Consider the following 18,640-nt stretch of genomic DNA (forward strand, 5'->3'; position numbering starts at 1 on the left):
TCATTGTAGAAAGTAGCCACGAAATTGTTCTTTTCGTCAAAACCTACTTTCTAATTTTTAAGTATTTATTTTCACCTCTAAAATAAATTTTTACCTTGGAAACTTACTACCAATGAGATCTACTCAAGTGTGGCGTTAAACGCCCTCCCACATCCAAGATTAATGTGATTAATAAAATTTATATAAAAATTAGAGTCAATCAATATTAACAACTTGAATATAAATTTTTGAAAATCACATAAATTAAACTCAAAAAATTATTGACCTAATGATATTTAGACTCAAATCATTACAATTAGTATCAAGACGTGCACTAATTCGTTGTGGACTGTCATATTGTGCTTCACCCAAAGGTACTATGGGAGAACATAGTTTAAGCTCGAAAAGTTGGAGATTGGGCCAGGATATTAGGGTCTAGACTCTTGTTCGACCAGAGGTTCTGGGGAAGAACTTTCGTTATTGCTTTCATACAATTTTACTCTAACCTCAAGCCAAGATTACATCAATAGGAAAAGTACTAAACAAATGAATAAAGAGATAACAGGGAATTCCACATACACCTGAAACAAAATGTAAAGCATTACAAAGTTACAACTCCCAAACATTATTAATCCATTCCATGGTAATTCCTATCACAGTTGCTTGAGGCTGTTTTGAAAAGCTGGAGTTGAATATACAGCCTGCCATCCTTCCTGTGTAGGGTGAACTGTATCCCAAAAGAATGTTGATTTAGGATTTGAGCAAAGTGTGTACTTCTTTACCCCATGTTCGTCTACACTTCCACATGAAAATCCAGCAGTCACCCCAACACAGCATGGTTGAAATGGGTTCTCAAATGTCGGACTTACTGCAAAAAGAAATATATGTAGAAATTAGTTAGCAAAAGCAAAAGATCATTTTGGTAGTTTTGAGTAAAAATGGATCAAAGTGAAGATTGCATATATCATAACCTTGATGAGCTTCTTTCTGATTGAAAACGGTCCAAAAGGCATCATAAAGATCAAGAACAATGAAAGAGGTGCTGTTGGTTTGTTTGTTCAAATTGTTCACAGCTTGAACCAGCAGCTGGTTGTGGAGATTAACAAGGGTGTTTTCTGTTGCATTGCATTGTTCAAAGGAGAATTGGGCGGTGCTTTGAGGGAGGCATCCCAATGGTTGCAGGGCACTGACGGCTATTTTCCTCACTCCCAAGCCATGGATGCGTTTCAAGTTCACCGTAAGTTGACTCACAACGCTTCCGATGAAAGCTGGAAAACCCTGTCAGCAAACAGTACATTTTAGCCAATTTCTCATTCCGTACCTCCTATTTTGTTGATTTTCATACATTCTGATCGGTTTTAATTACTTATCTTGATGACCCAGTATTAGCTTCCTTGCAATAAACAAATAATAGGGACAATATTTTCATTAAAGCTTATGACATTACGGCTTGCGCTCCGTTATAAGAGCAAATAAACTCATCATTCACCGAATCTCAAAATCCTTGGTAACTCTTCTTCCTTTTCTTTGCATGCATACATACAATAATAAGAACAAGAGAAAGAGACCTTGATATCTTTAAGATCTACCTGACCGTACATAATATTGAGACACCACGAAGAACAAATATAAGCAGGACTTAAATGTTTGCTAAGTGCTAATATAGAGTCCAATTTTTGTACTACCAAAGAGCATGACATCTCCTTTTATAACTCTTGTCCTTTTATAATCATATACCGATCGAGCAGCATTGGGCAGGGGCACCCTAGTTCACTGTAACAAAGATATTTAGTCTGAACTAGAGGTACAAGATGCACGGGTTGGCCAAAGAGAAAATGACGTGTCAGTTGGACGGCTCAGATTTTCTCTAAGACCACGCCAGAAAATAAACAGCCCATAAAAGCTAGTAGGAACGAGATATTGCACTTGGACAGTACGACAACAGTTTTCTATATAGGTTACTTTCTAAAATACCTACATGGCAGACAACTATTGGTCCCTTTCATCAATTTAAAAAAAAAATACTAGGTGTTTTGTTTTTGGCAATTAACTATTAATCGGGTCATTATGTGGTAGAGCAAGTGTCATTTCAAGTGGGTTCAACAAACATTGATTACCAGATTTATAGGACCAGGCATAAAATTAAAGGGACCATTAACAATTTCATATTGCAATTAGTGAACATATTCAATGCCTGTCACCATCTATAGAACACTGACTTGTGCCTGACAAAATGAACACTACGGGATATATATAAAGTGTTCAAGAAAAACAGATAATTTTTATTACCGCAGCAGAACCGTTCCTGGCAATGTAAGCTGAATAGTCATTGCCTGCAACGCTGACAAGTGCGACAGAAGTTTTCAAGCCCCGCTTGGTGTAGACCGAGTCATTGAGGAGCTGTTGAAAGAAATCGATCTGGGTGGTCATGTTTGGCTCCTGAACCAACGTGTCAAAAACACCCGTGCCTCCATAAGCAAAGTTCACTCCATACTTAAGGCGACCAGCCAGCTCTTTCCTCCACCTGTATGGTATGGGTGTCTTGATTCCCAAATAGCCGGCTGCTTGTCAAGAAACAAGGCATGACTTTTTTCGGTAATAAAAAAATGTTGTTTTTGTTAAATGATTGAGTGGTTAGAATAAGTGAATTCCAAAGGGGGTTGTTGATCTTGTTGTGTCACTATAGTGCTGCTTTGATTGGAAAGCACTAACAGTAAACTTTAGGAGATTAGGAACTAAACATAAAGAAAAAGATAAAGTAGCTTTATATTTGAGATCTTTATGGAGAAGAAATGCTGCCACAGCTGATCATTTGTTTTTTCTTTTTGAGTTGTTTGTTACTTTGCATAGCGTTTGAGGTTTTGACACTGTGGTTCCTAAACTAAAATGAAACAAGGGTTAAAGGTGTAAATCATTACAATTATCCTCTCCTTCCTTAAGTACTTAATCGAAATGGGAATAAGAAAATGAAGAAAAGGATTCGTAGACGCATTTTAAGAGGGTATTTCGTGATAAAGCATGGAAGCACTGAAAAGAATGATTAATGTTAAATAATGGTAAAGAACAAAAGTGTACAAAACTTCAAATCACGTGAAAATGGTCGGACAAGAAGGAAAAGATAGATGATGGTCTGACAAGAGAACAGAAAGATGAACCCCTACAATGCAAAATGAACAGGTGCCGAAAGGGAGAGCGGCAACTCAGCTCGGTAGTAATTATCACGAAGAGGAAAAGTGACAAGCTTGGAGTGAAGAGGAACCCACCACTCATTTTAATATATTATTTAATATGAGCAGGAACTAAAGCAAGCAACCCCATTACTCGTACCGAAAAGAAAGAGCTGAAGCTAAAGCAGAAAACGAAAAACGCTATCATTACTCATTAGAAAGAGAGAGCGAGGTGTACCAACGTAATCAGTCAAGACACGCCCATCAGAGAAACGGCCAGCTGGTTTCCCAGGAAACGTAATTCCATAAGGAAATTTCCAGGAACTTGCTAAAGCTTTCCTGTTATTCCCTGTATCAGCATAGGAATCTCCAAACACAAAGAGCTTCTGGGGTCTGAAAGCGAACGGAGACACCCTTGAACCCTCAACAATTTGTTGTTGACCTACAATTATATGAAGACGATTACAAATTTCTTGCAGTGAAAGGCCAGGCATGGGGCAGAAAGAAATGGAGTTCGTTTTCTCTTACCTGAGAAAAGAGAAAGGAGAAAGAAACAGAACAAGGAGAAGAGTAAGTTCTGAGTGTCCATTAATCAGGAGCGAACTGCTAGACAAAGAAAACTTTGCAAATAGAGAGGGAAGGGTGCCAAGTGCTTAAGCTTGGAAGGATATTTGGAGGATAACGAAGAATCTCAACAATTTATATGGTGGACGTAAGCTTCCAGTTAAGTTAAGCGGTGAAGAGAGCCCACCAGCTGGTCAAATTTTAAAAAGTGAGTGACTGAAAATAGGGAAAGAGGCAGACACGGAAAGGAAAGTTTTATCTCCTGTTTTTTATTACTAATTATAGGACCAAGTAAAATTATTGAAGAAAACTTTTAAAGACACTATTGTATACCAAATCAACATGAAGACAACCCTGAAAAGTTTAATTCCAGTGGGATTGTATGGCCTCCATTAATGAAGTTTCTAGTATGCTTTGATGAGTCTTGATTTTAACATAACGCACGTGGTTCCTTTACAGAGTATAGCGGAATAATCCTGATCTGATTTAGTAATTTATTCTGCTTTAATGAATAATTAAAGTTTAAATTCAATTCTCCTAAAACCGGGTAATCTTAGGAAAATTAATTGGACATTCTATATTTGTGCCACCTAATTGTCCCAATCACCTACCTAATTAAGTTATATGGAGGTTATAGACCTAATTTAGATTAATGCAACATGATTGCTAATTTGCTTTACATTGATGGCAGTGTATTGTGAATAGGGTTAAGAAAAAAATCAAGAAAACTTTGATTTGAATCGCAATATTAAGTTCGGAGTAATTTGAATTTTTAATATATATATTTTGATTTCAGTTCAAATTGAAATTATCTAAACCTAAACAAATAATATTTTAAATTAATTTTATATTTTTTTCTTAAAATAAAAAAGTTATTTTATTAATAAATTTCAGTAAATAAGCTAAAATTAATGTTAAAAAACTAGAATCCCGTACCAATTGGATGGCAAACACACTCATATAATCTACTTAACTACTGCCTTTTGCGTTTGTGACAATCTGATCAAGGCCGGCTTTAGGATAAAGCCAGTAAACCCTTGCTTTAGGTCTCATAATTTGTAATAATATAATTAATTATATTATTGCTTTAGGTCCCATAATTTGTAATAATATAATTAATTATATTAAAAATATATAAAAATTAATATAATTAATTAAATATTTACATATTTTCTCATGCTTAATAAAATATCTATTATCTCTCACTTCCTACATCTCTATTAATTTTTAACTATTTATATCAATTTTCATTAAAAATATGTAAAGATTAAGATAATTAATAAAATGATATATTTTTTATTTTTTTAATTATGTGCTTAATAAATCTCAAATTCTATGCTTCTTAATTCTTACAATGTTATGTACAACAACTATTTTTTTATATATAATACGATTTTTTTCTCTATTTATAATATTCACCTATAAATTTTTGTTTCCTCATTTTCTCTTTCTTCCTTAACTTCAATAAAAAAAATAGTCTTATTTTCTTAATTTAAAATAAAAATTTTATTTGAATATTTAATTTTAAATCTTTGAGATTATTGAGTTGTCCTTGAATCTGATTATGGACTTATGTATTGTATATCTTTAAAAAATGGCATGGTTAAGAGGGATGTGGCCTCGCATGGTAAGAAGTTATGTTTTTCCTTCTTTATATTGTACTTTTTCTTTCTTCCCCTTCGAGGACTCATTCTGGTTCATCAACAGCATGCCTTCCACATGTATTTTTCCTCGTCTTCAGTCAAACGGAACGACATTCCTTGTAGTTTAGAAATTAATTTATGTTGACCCAACCCCTATTTTGATTTTCTTTGTTGAATATAATTAATGAAGGTTTAATCAATCAGAAATGCCTGCTCTGTCTATTTCATATGTGGAATTCTAACTCTCTAAGCACCCAATTAAAACCAGAGAAAAAGAATTAAAATGGTATACTTTAATGATTACCAGGAAGAGTTTAAAAGGTCAGAATTTATACACCAACACAACTGATTTCAACGAGGGCGGCTGAACATTATAGCAATACTGCAAACACGTGTTCGTGTCCAATAACATAGTTTAAAGCACTCATTGGAGACGGAAAAATAAAATAAAATGAAATAACTTGCTCTAAATTGACCTTAAAAGTACTCAAAAATATAAAATAAAATAAATCAACTTGCTCCATATTTGCAGCAAACAATTGTCACTAGCAAATTTCGTTGAAATTTAAGAAAAAAAAATGAAGGAAAATGATCGTTTTAGGATGCAAATTGAGCTTTGTACTATTATCATTGGAGAGGAAAATTATATGCAATAATTTAACTTGACTTTGTTCAATTGCCCTTGCCTTTTAAAGTGTAGGTCTTTTTAAAGATAAATGAATTCAATGGAAATGCGTGTGGATGCAGCGCTTTCTATAATTTAAATTTTGACTTGCAATATAGAATTGGTCAAGGTCTACATGAGATAGAGTGTCCTCTATAACCCAAGGTTTTTTTTTTTTTTTAAATCTTAGTTTTCATTTAGTTTTTTCAAGTTAGCGCTCAAGCTAACGTTACAATTAAGGCAGAAATATTATACGAAAGTCAAATGATTTAACGGAACTTTTTTAATTGAAAAATATCCACGAGTAATACTATCTTATTCCAAATGGAATAATGTTATGAATTTTGAATTTATTGTCAATAAATTTTTTACATTCATTTAAGAAAAATTTTTCATCCAGAAAACTTTGACACCAAGTGAAATTTTCACGCCAAGCGAGATTTTTTAGATGTACATTTCTAATGAAATATTTTGTTAGAAATAATTTTTAATTGTTATGAATATTTGTGAAAATGTTCATTATTTTATGATCCAACAAGTTCAAATCAAGTCAAACAATGTAACCGTTAGACACAATAAATATAATATGATTTGAACTCTTAGATTTTGAACATATATATCTAGATTTGGATATAAATTAAATTAGATTAAAATTAGGATTTAAAGAGTTATTGGCTTATAAATAAATCCTTCACTTTATTGTAAAAAAGGTCATTAGCTTATAAATAAGTAATTCACTTTATTTGTAAATATACACTTGAATAAGATCTTTCTTACTTTTTTAATTTTTTTCTTTTCTTTTAAGGTTATTTCATAATATATTATCAACACAATTCTCTAATCTTTCAAGTTTTAGTGTTATTTGGTTTTCATCATCATCTCAAAGTTAAAGTTTCAATTCTTTCAAGCTTCAAAAGGATTTCTATAGTTGATTTTTTTTTTGTCATTTTTTATTTTAGCAAATAGGTAAGTGACTTAATATTTCTTCAAAGTTTTCATCCTTGAAAATAATTTTGACATGAATTTGCTATCATGCAGTGTTTATCATATTTTGTCTTGTTAAATCAAATTGAGCATAAAAATATGTAAAATTATACATGATATCTTTGTTTTAATTTTGGAAAATGATTTTCTTAATATATGATTTTTTTTGTTGAATTCTAATTATAATTTTGCTTAACATATGTAAATCTATCTTTGATACTATGAAATTTTGTATAAGACATTTTGAATTAGACATTTGAAATTGACTTTGTATGATATCTATTTTGTAACAAGTGAAAAATATTATGCTTTGAGTAATTTGAAATGCATTTTGTTTTGGATTTCATATTTTTTTGTGATTGAATAAAATAACAAGCTACTAATGAAAATCATAAACTTTGCCCATTCTTCGAAGTGAATACGATATAATTTAAGAATTATGGTTATAGATGTGAAAAAAGTCATCATAATAATTGCAATCATGGTGGTTATTCTAATCATTTTTCTAAGAATGCATTTAATCACTAAAAATAGATGGATACTTTTACCCACTAAAATATAACCACCATAACTCCAAAAATTAAGAGTAAGGATAACTAATTTTTTGGAATATTAAAATTTTATTAAGAAATAAAAAAAAGAAAAAGTATTAAAATTTTATCCAAAAAAAATTTTTTTTTTATAAAAAATTCTATTGAAAATTTCGAATGAAAATTTTGTTAAAAATTCTTATGAAATTCTATTGGAAATGCTTATCCAACGGAAAATTCTATTGGAAAAGCATTTCCAACAAAAATGATACGAAACAGCCGACAAATTATATACGTTTTCTAACAGAATTTTTAGACGAAATTTTTCGTTGGAAATTTTCGATGGATTTCCAACAGAAAGTATTTCCGATGATGCTTTTATCGATAAAATTTTCAACTGATTGTTTCATTAGAAATCCGTCAAAAAAAAACATTTTCAATGGAATTTTAACTTTTTTCAATAAAAAATATTGTCAGAAAAAACTTATTTTTTTATAATGTTATTTTATTAATTATTTTTTACTTTTAAATATTTTTAATGGGAAATAAGATAAGTAGTTGAGGATTAATAGGGACATAGAAATGAGAGAAAATAGATATTTATTGAGCATGAGAAAATAGGTAATTGATTATCCTAATTTTTATATATTTTTAATATTATTAATTATATTATAATTATTATAAAATTATGAGACTTCTTCAAATTTGAAGCCTAAAGCCCTTGCTTGGGTGGCTTTATCTAAGGTCGACCTTGCTTATATGTACTAATACTTTCATACAAAATGCTTCCCAAGACATTTTAGACCACAAGTATCTAATCCTTTCTTTTAGATAGTGATACTTTTCACAAAGAATGTTTCTCAAGATATTCTAGACAACAAGTATCGACTCCACACAATTTAGTTAATAATTGATTCTAAATAATATTGAGTTATATTCGTTTATAGTTTTAAAATCTTGTAATCATAAATGTATCCAATCATAACGAGTTTTTGAAAGAATTACTCTTTTATGATGGTCGAAATGTATTTTCAAATTTAATAGATTATAGAATGCATTATTTATCTACTTATTACGAAACAAATATCAAACAAAGTCAATTTCAAATGTTCAATTCAAAATGTTTTATGTAAAATCTCATAGTATCAAAAACAAATTTACATAAACTAAGCATAATCATATTCAAAATTCAAAACAAAGAAATAAAGTTTTGAGCAAATCATATTCCAAAACCAAAACAAAGAGATCATATATGATTATATATATTTGCTTGCTTAATCTAATTTAATAAATCAAGGGACAAAATATGATACATAATGCATAATAGCAAATTGTCATTAAGGCTAATTTTCAAGTGCTGAAAACAACACAGAGATATTAAATCACTTACCTAATTTGTTAAAATCAAAAATAAAAAACTAATCATGGAAATCCTTTTGAAGCAATGATGATGATGATGATGAAAACTAAAAGGAACTTCTACTTTAAGTGCTCATTTGGCTTGATTTATTTTTAGATTATTTACTACTTAAAGCAGAAGTTGGACCAAATAGGATTTCGTAAAAATTTTTTTTAAAAAATAACTTTTTTTAAAAAATAAAATCTAAAAAAAAAAGCTTAAAAAAAAGTTTCAATTAGAAGCTTTCTTCTCTCTTTTTTTTTTTTTCAAAAAACATACTAGTTTATTAGGAAAGCTATTGTTTCCCAAAAAGATCCCCTCTCAAAAAATACTCTCTCCTTCTCTCTATATCGATCTCCATCTCCTCTCTCCCTTTATGCAAATCATCATTCTAGGGTTTTTTTGGTTCTTACAAAAATAAAAAAAAAATCTAAAATTCAAAACTGCATTCAGGTTTTTTTTTTAATTTTATTTTTTATTATTTTTTTTAACTTTGAAAACTCTTTTTATTAGTTGACATTTCTCAGTTTATTATTTAATATAACAATTATGTGATGTTTATTTATTTTTAAATTCTTTATAGTGTATATAATATTTGATGATTTGATTGAAATAATTAATCAAATAGGTAAATGGTTGCTAAAATAAATTAGATGAAAATTAAGATAATACTTGTTGATTAAAGTTGTTGAGATAATATTGTTCATAGAAACGTGATTTTCCTGAATTATTACTACCACCTTAGACTTCTCTTCTTCTTTTCTGGGTTCTCCTCCATTGTTAGGGTTAAGAGTTCTAGTAATTTATTAAATACTCTTTATGGTAAGTTTAATTAAAATTAGAGTTTATATAAGTTGTTTTATATAAAAAAGAACTTATAAAAAGTAAATTGCCAAACCGCTTTAATTTAATTCTAAAAGCTATTAGTTTTCATAAGAGCTTTATAATAGCTTTTAAGTTAAGAAAAAACTAAGTCAAACATGCTCTAAGATGATGATGAAAACTAAATGATACCAAAACTTGAGAGATTAGAGAATCATACTGATAATGTGTTGTAAAATATAACGTAAAAGACAAGTACGAAGTGAAAGTGTATTTATAGGTTAATAATCTTTACATAAATAGAATTTACAAGATAAATATAATATGAAAGATTTAATTTGGATAGATAATGTTCAAAATAAATTATAATCTTAGTCTAATCTAATTTACATTTAAATTTAAATATATATAATCAAATTTAAGAGTTCAAATCAGATTACACTTATGTGTTTACTTGTTAGACTATTTGACCTATTTGGGTTGCATGCCCTGTTTGGGCTATTATTTGTTAAATTGTTTGACTTAATCTAAACTTTTAAAATGTAATATAATGGACATTTATATGTATATTTATATTAAGTAACTTGTTTTAAAGGTACGATGCTTCTGAGGCTTGGGTTGGTTGGGCTCGCTATTGGGAACCACCTCGGCAGCCCGGCCCATGTCCAACCTCGTGGAAGATGAACTTAAAATCTGAATGGCTATAAAATGTTAAACATGGCCTACGTGCGACCACTTTTTGCAACGTTAGGAAAGCCCAATAATTCTTTTGGTTGCTTGAGCTTGGATTGAAATTGCTTAATACTTTGCGGAACCAGTTTCCCATTGGATTTGGGAAAAGTTATTATGGTGGCATATTCTACGGATGGTTACGTCTTTTTATTAGATTTATAATCATTTTAGTCAGTTATTTGATTGGTTATTGAAATGTTCTTTTACTATTTCATTTTTAAAATTGGAATTTTATCTTTACAATATGCATTTCCAAAACGAAACCTGACATTTACTTGCTTCTTATTGTGGATTGATTTTGATAATGGCACTTGGGATGGGTTGCTGTAATTTTCCAATTAATGACAAACACCTAGAATATTATTAAGGATCAAATGTGTGGATATCCCCGCCTTCAGAAGAGAATACTTTCTAACCATATAATTAAACAAGTTGTTCCATCGTAAAAGGACCTTCCCTAATTAAACTCCATCTAAACACAATAATATTTCGATAGAAATTTTACAAAACTAGTGCACTAAACTATGCCAAAATACTTGTTTCTTTGAAATGAATACTACTTCAAATCCTATCACCTCTTCTGTGTCAAAGTACAATTGATTCTTTTCTTTTAATTAAGCAGTCTCTCAAAGAAATTTCTTAAAAACTGCAAATTATAACAATCACTTGCCCTGTCAATATTAAATATTTCCTGGCCAATCTAGATATACGCCTCAATCTTTTTCTTTACTTCTTTTTTCTTTTAATTTTGTGGGCCAGAATACAAATATATATATCTATCTTGAGCAATGAAGGATTCATTCTAGTAATTTTTTACCTGTTCTTGAAAGGAGTAATCTTGATGACAAGGCCAGGGAAAACATCATCTGGGTCATGTATATGAGGATTCTCTTCAACAATATAAGGATCCCCACATTTTTCACTGATAGTCTGCAAAGTCTCTCCTTCCCGAACCACGTAAATTTCATCGCATGGCTTGTTCATCATCAAATCCTTCTGCTGACGCAGCACCTCGCCTCTGAATTCCCTTTCACTCGATTCACAGCAGCTCAATACCAGCATCACTGCCATGAACAAAGCACAGTACCAGGAAAGCTTCTCCGCCATTGCAGTTGTCGAAGAAACTCGCCCCATCATTTTCTATTTTCTTTTTGCTTCTGTCTAATGGTTTAGGGCTTCCACTTATTCCAGGGTTCTTGAAATGATATGTTAGAGAGAATTTTGGAGTTCTTAATAAGATTGAGAAGATGGGTTCGTTTTCTATAGGTGGTTGGAGTGGGTGCAGTGTCTGGCGGGAGTTGAGACGGTTCTCTCATTGTGGTAGTTGACTGCCTTAAGGGAAAGAAATATAAAGAAGTTTGCGCAGAAAAAGAGTTAGTTTAACTGCTTTTATTAAAAGTGCTTTCGTCACTGGTTTTGACCTTGCTTCTTTAGTTGCTTTGGGTTCGTTTGGGATAAATATAGAGCTTAGCTTATGGATAGAAAATAAAGTTGACTTTAAGCATGAGTCCCTAACTTGATTCATGAATCATGAATGCTAAGGTTGACCTTGGCAAAGCTAGGGCCTAGCAGTTGCATCAAATAGATGAGGAGGTCGGTTTCGTGATGTTGAAATCCCAGGTGAACTTCAAAGATTGACGCGTTTGCATTCGCAAAGAGATGGACTGAAATCAATTGCTGACTGTTTAGCCTTCAAATTAGAAGTGGCTAGAAACAGTTCTGAGGAATGCATTAAGTAGAGGAAGAAAATATTTGAACATGAATTCAAGACTCAAAACTCAAAACCTTCCCCCGCCAAACTATGGATAATCAACCCACCATCCGCATTCTCTTTTTCTAAAAAGTTATCTTTGTTTGGCTATCACAATATTGTTTTCAACGAACTTGGTAACTGGCAAGAAAAATAAAAAGGTGATATCAGAGAGAAAACATGTGAGATCACATGCATTCACAGGCATGGCCGCCTAAATTTTACTGTGGATTCCACTCCGCAGTTAGGGAAAGCTTGCAGCTGCCAAGAGCCCGATAGTCCACGTACATTTGTAGAAAGAATCAGCGGTAGACTCGTTGGCAATTGTAACTGCATAAACTACCCATCTAACCTTTTTCACAAGATGCAAATCATCCTTCTTGTTAGTCATCACTCAGATCAATTGCTTTCTCTGCTGAATAAAGCCCATGCACTTCTTCTTCTTCTTCCTTTAATCATTTATTTTGGGTCCTGTCAAAATTTGGAACTAAAGTTCGTGGGCATGGGCTCCAAGTCTGAATTTACCTGGAAGAGAGCTTTCGTATTTTTAGAGAGACAATAGAAACCCATTTAACCTCTCAGGAAAACAAAATGGGCTGAGTTTCAGAATTAAACGAGATGAAGATCAGTATGATGTCATGTCTAACCACTCTAACATGGACAGATAGACGATCAAACAACCTTAACATTCTGGTGATGACAATTCCTATATTTTTAAGTTAAGCTATTGTGTTGCTGCAACGCACTTAAGGGTTAGTAGAAAGACCCCCACATTAACATTACATGTTTAAGATAAAGCATCATTTACAATATTTCTTATTAGTTGAGGATCATCATAGTGATTGTTTTTTTCAATAAATAAGAGATCCATCAATATGGAAACAATTATGAGCTCTTTAAACCCAAATTTGGGTAGAATGAAGAGTATACATTACAATGGGCCTTTTAGCGGAAACCAAAGGCAATCCAATCCCAAGTTTGGGTTCTTGACATCTTTCATAATATCAAGTCCTATTTTCAGCTTTTATGGTTTCATCAACAGTTTCTTAATATACTTAAGGACTTCATCCACATTGACTGTCCAAGCGACAGAAACTGGGGAATAGCCTGTCCATGGGTTGCTTCCATTCCATCTGCACCAAAATATGGCATAAATGTTAGCAACAATAACTGCAAATCTATTTAAATTCGATAATCAGCATGCTTGTTTTGGAATACCTTTTTAATCCTTGATCCAACAATGTATGCCCCACACATATGCCCTGCGTCTCAACCCTCACAACCCCCTTCTTGTATGTGAAGAGATCTGGCCGAACTAGAGCCACAAAACTGACAGGGTCATGAAGAAATATCCCTGGAACCAAAATTTTCAGAGTTATTCCCTTATGATAAGACTCAGAGCAAGATTCTGGAGGTGAAAAGAAAAGATGAAATTTAGTTTATACTAATTTAAAATTGCAAAAGATTACCATATACACCGTCAGACTTCACATGCCAATCTCTGTAGAATTTGCACATGTTACTCAGCAGCTGAGCATGCTTTCCCTTTGATTGTTTCAGCTCGAGGAGGTCATCATCTAACAGACAAGACAATTATCTTTGTCAAGAAGACTAGCTCAAATAAACATGCAAAAGAAGCTTGTTTGCAAAGAGAAATGACAATTAAGTTCCTACCTGTCATTTTGACTTGGGTAGTAATGTTAATCCCAACAACAACAATATTTGCCCCCGAAGTAAACACAACATCAGCTGCTTCAGGGTCCCCATAAATCTGTAGTCAGACAAACAAATTGTGAATGACTTCTTAATGGATAGTCAACAACTAAACTTTGTTCAAGATAAAACTAATTTTCTTCACTGACCAGCCAGCTGCAACCACAGTTCACTCTTGGAATGAACAATGAGATAACGTGGTTGCCAAGAAAAAGAGAAGACGGTATAATAATGATTTTAAGCAAGCAAAAGAAATTAGATGAGTTTTTCAACTGAAAGGAAGTTCACCCCAAAATGTAATAAAACTATGTGTAAAGGCACATTGCTAGAACTAAAAAGTAAATAACATCAAAGAGGTAACAAATCAAGATGGAGATTCAATCAAGAAACCTTCACCTACAGGGCCTCAACTTTAAAAACTTGTAGTTTCTCCCTGCAAACTAAGAAGTTACCATAAAGAAGGAACTTTTCAAAAAGAAGAATGACATTCCGTTCCTCATCATAAAAACATAAAACTAGGAGTGTCTGTACTTACATTTGCCTCAGCAGCAGGATTCACATTTCCTAATGCAAAGAATGCACCACCAAGTACAATTATATTTTTCACCTTGCTAGCAAAGGTTGAGTCCCTTTTGATTGCCTGGGTATATAACCATGTTTAGGCACATAGTTCTTAGGCCTGGAATCAATAACAACAAAAGAGGAAATCGATAAGAAACAATGCAGAGACTTACCAAAGCCAAGTTTGTCAGCGGTCCAAGTGCAAGTATGGATACTTCCCCAGGATATTTAGAGACCTTTTCAACTAAAAATTCAGAGGCACTCTTCTCAGATTTCTTTGTTTTTGGAGGAGGTAGAAATATGTTCCCCAGTCCATCAGAACCATGAACAAAGTCAGCGACACGTGGCCTCCCACCCTTTTCCAAAGAGACCATGGTTAGGCTAAATTAAATAAAGGATATCACAATGCCCAGAAAAAGAATAAGAAAGCAAAATAAATAAGAGTGATATACAAAGGTAATTCAACTAGCAAGAGCAAGGTGATTGCCCCATGCTACAAACACAAAAAAAAAAAAAAAAAAAAGAGGGAAAAATGAATCATTTTCAGTGCAATTACAATCTAATTTGGGAAATGGATGCAGAATATGCTAGAGAATACCTAAACATTTACCTTAAGAGGTTCGGGACTGCCTTCTGCTACAGGAACATCTGGACACCCTGCGATCTCACACTATCCTTTGCACCTCAAAAAGAGGAAATGATCATGAACATATTCCATAAACATATCAAAACCTAAAAGATATAGCCTAGAAAATATAAAAATTTCAAATCAACAAACAAGCACGTACCAGAAGTAAGGCATTACGGGTGGCATCTTCTGTAGCAACATTACCAAATACTGTCGTCAAACCTAAGATCTCCAACTCCGGACTTTGGAATGCCATTAAGATTGCCATACTATCATCTATTAATCAAATAGAGAACACATTCATATCTTACAGAGGATCTTCACGATTCATTTCAATCTAACATAGGGAATAGAAACCTCAGTCTATTCATTACAAAAACAATCTTCTAAACTCAACCACGCCATCATAACTAAACATGCCAACCAATCAACCTCACGTTCTGTCCCCAACAGCCCTTCACATTCTTTTCCAAGTGTTCTTTTCACTTCTTTATATAGCTTCACGAGAGGATTCTCCATACCAATCTAGCGAAAACAGAGCTCCCTATACAGATCTCCAACTCCCCTCTAAATGGAATCAGTATTCATTCACTACTAGAACCTAAAGGCTAGAGTTTCAACCTGAAAACGGCTTTAACGTTTTCATTTTTTTTCTTTTTCACCACTTAGCTCAAAAATTTATGCTCCTACACAAGCAAACAACTATAGTCTCTTTTATAACAAGTCAAACAAAGGAACAAATAAAATTATTAACTAAAATTTAAACTTTTTCTTTCATCTTCTCTTGGTTGCAGGTCATTCTCCTCCTTTGGATATTGGAAATTTTGCTTATCAAAAAAATAAAAATAAATAAAACTTTTTTCATCAATTTTTAGAGCTTTTCTAAAATACAAGCGCAACTCTAAAACGAGAAAACGAACACAAGAAATTCCAATTCCATAATTCTTCTTTATAGAACTTAACATGCTAAATTCATTTCCAACCAGCAATTAAAAAAAACACATTATAAAAAGGAAAGAAACTGACCGATTCCGGGGTCAGTATCGATAATGAGCTTCATCCTCCTGGCAGGTGAGCCGAAAACGCCCTCGTTTTTGCCATTAACGACAATCCCATCGTAAGAAATTTTCTTCATTTCACAATCCATATTCACGCAAAATCAAGAGATCAATCTCCAGAAAACTACTAATATTTATATATAGAAGAAATTATATCGAATAATTTATTTATTAGTAATTAATCTAATGAATATGGATGTGAAAAAGAAATTAAAATAAATTGGGAATTGTCGTGAAGCGAAAGGGGCGAGCCGATGAAGGGGCCGCTGCCAGAGAGAGAGTCCGCGAAGAAGAAACCTTATTCTAAGACCGCTCCCGAAAGCCTTTTGAAGTTAAGTGGTGAATAATGACGTCAGCGTCCTTGTTGGAGAAATCGAATGGTGATTGACAGGTGGACAAACGTGAGTGGTTCCAAATCTTATATCGTACTTTGTGGATTTTAAGCAGCACAAAGATCCTTTATGATCTTCTTTCTGAATATTAAAGCCTGTATTTACTTTACTTCCAAATATAAATTATAGAAGCAAGGTTTGAAATTCCACAACATTGGCCGCCTAACGACCAAGATAATTCAATTCAAACGTGTACAGCCAATGCAAAGAGTTAGGTATTGACTTTGGGCACACCAAACTAAAAGTGAAATGCAACAAGATAATGCTAAATAAATAGTTTCTTAGACGAGAAAGAACTCCAATTTTATACGATCAAGCATTTTACAATTGATAACAAGAAGAAATTATCTTTTATCAGAAAAAAAATTAATCAATTCATAGTCTAAATCTTAATCTTCTACCCATTCCGTCAATACCAACATATGCATTTTTAAGGTTTCTAATCATTTGGTCAAGCACACCAAAACAATAGTCGGATGAAAAGTACGTGAACATAAAAATGATCAAAGATGATTTAATTTTTTTTTAATAAAAATTAAAAAGATGTTTTCTTTTTTTTTATTAATATATTTTGTAATAAAAATTTTAGAGTACGAGTGACGATGAAATGATTTTAATAAAGAATGATGATAGATAATTAGATAATTACACATGTTTAAAAAACGTGTAAGATTGATTATTGGATAATCCTCATCAGTCACCAAAATTTAGGTTCACAATAAAATATATTGTCCTGGCATTATTTATTGGGCATTTGATCATAGTGTATTGGAGTGGATTATGGCATTCACATGCGTGCGAAACATCTTTCTACTTTATAAAATTACGAATTTACAGAAATAAAGTAAAAAACTGTCCATAACCAATCAGAATGCGTATAAAGAATTTCATACATACCTTACATTTTGGACATTCAATCCAACATGTGGTTTTCAAAATAAATTATTAACAGCCAGCTGTATTATCTCATCTAATCAAATTATATATGAAACCAATGTTGAAGGATCTGGAAGGGATTTTGAATTTTTGTTCCGTTAACAAGATTTAATGTCCTAGTTACTGAAAAAGGAAAACATGGTTTGCCTCCAAATATTTGAGCCCACACGTTGAAGCACATGGCAATGGAGATTCAGAACAGATAAGTGTAGAGAGGAAATGGTATAGGCCACATGCTACATACACTCACCACATGCTTGAGCCGACAGGTGAACTTGGCTTCATCTTACAGCAATTTTTTCCCACCCAGTCCGACAACCTATTCTCAATCTTTTCATAAAATTTTGTTCCTAATAATTGCAATCTCTGACTTGGGTGTTAGTGTTATGATATGAGCAAGACCAGGGCTCGGCTTATTTTGTTATATCGTGGGATTTTGAGCAAGCTCGATAATTTGATTCTTGGGTGAGGACGAAGTTAGTTAATTTTTAATGAGGGGTAAAAATAAAAAAAATTTAAAATTAAAAATTTTAAAAATCAACATTTTAAACTGAAATAATAATTAAAATATTTATAATAAAAATTAATTTTATATAATATTTAAATAAAAAAGAATAGAAAAAGAAATACTTATAATAATTTTTTAATAAATTTATGCTTGATAATATTTTTAAGATTTAAATTTATCAATTATTAATTTTATACTAAAAAAATTAACAACGTCTTTCTCAATATAAATAATTAAATTATTTGTAAGAAATTCATCATCTAGTTTATATTGAAATTTTATTTTCACAGTATTTATTGTTAAAATAACTAACTTTATAGTTGTTGTGAAAATCAGAAAAGTCAAAACACGATAAATTAATCTATCAATTAATAATAATTTATTGATTTTTTTATTTTTTCTAATCTCTTATACAATTTGTATTCTCATAATAATGATATAAATTAATGTTTTAAATATATAATATATAAAATATTTTAAAATTTTTAAAATTAAATATTTTCTTTATCTATTCTTATAATGATGGTATCAATTAATGTTTTAAATATATAATACATAAAATATTTTAAAAATTTTTGAGGCTAAATATTTTCCTTATTTATTATGATAT

At 31.7% G+C, this 18,640-nt stretch overlaps 3 protein-coding genes across 3 annotated transcripts; all 3 read right to left on the minus strand.

The window, feature by feature from the left end:
• Positions 1–437: 437 nt before the first annotated feature.
• LOC110420830 (GDSL-like Lipase/Acylhydrolase superfamily protein) lies at positions 438–3,909 on the minus strand. Its single transcript, XM_021434209.2, has 5 exons — positions 3,675–3,909; positions 3,385–3,588; positions 2,269–2,540; positions 951–1,257; positions 438–847 (listed from the first exon to the last, which is right to left on the minus strand). The coding sequence occupies exons 1-5, from the start codon at positions 3,733–3,735 to the stop codon at positions 633–635; spliced, it is 1,059 nt and encodes a 352-aa protein (XP_021289884.1). The 5' UTR covers positions 3,736–3,909; the 3' UTR covers positions 438–632.
• Positions 3,910–11,119: 7,210 nt separating this feature from the next.
• Positions 11,120–11,815, minus strand: LOC110420373 (peptidoglycan-binding LysM domain-containing protein). Its single transcript, XM_021433658.2, has one exon. It carries the CDS (start codon positions 11,619–11,621, stop codon positions 11,298–11,300), a length of 324 nt encoding a protein of 107 aa, XP_021289333.1. The 5' UTR covers positions 11,622–11,815; the 3' UTR covers positions 11,120–11,297.
• Positions 11,816–12,987: 1,172 nt separating this feature from the next.
• URH1 (uridine-ribohydrolase 1) lies at positions 12,988–16,674 on the minus strand. The gene is made up of 9 exons (XM_021433657.2): positions 16,163–16,674; positions 15,297–15,412; positions 15,119–15,178; positions 14,682–14,864; positions 14,483–14,587; positions 13,909–14,005; positions 13,704–13,811; positions 13,453–13,588; positions 12,988–13,367 (listed from the first exon to the last, which is right to left on the minus strand). The coding sequence occupies exons 1-9, from the start codon at positions 16,281–16,283 to the stop codon at positions 13,259–13,261; spliced, it is 1,035 nt and encodes a 344-aa protein (XP_021289332.1). The 5' UTR covers positions 16,284–16,674; the 3' UTR covers positions 12,988–13,258.
• Between the last annotated feature and the right edge of the window lie 1,966 nt (positions 16,675–18,640).

This window comes from Theobroma umbraticum, unplaced genomic scaffold, assembly GCF_002168275.2.
Source record: "Theobroma umbraticum cultivar Fairchild unplaced genomic scaffold, ASM216827v3 scaffold_86.0, whole genome shotgun sequence".
NCBI classification, from domain to species: domain Eukaryota; kingdom Viridiplantae; phylum Streptophyta; class Magnoliopsida; order Malvales; family Malvaceae; genus Theobroma; species Theobroma umbraticum.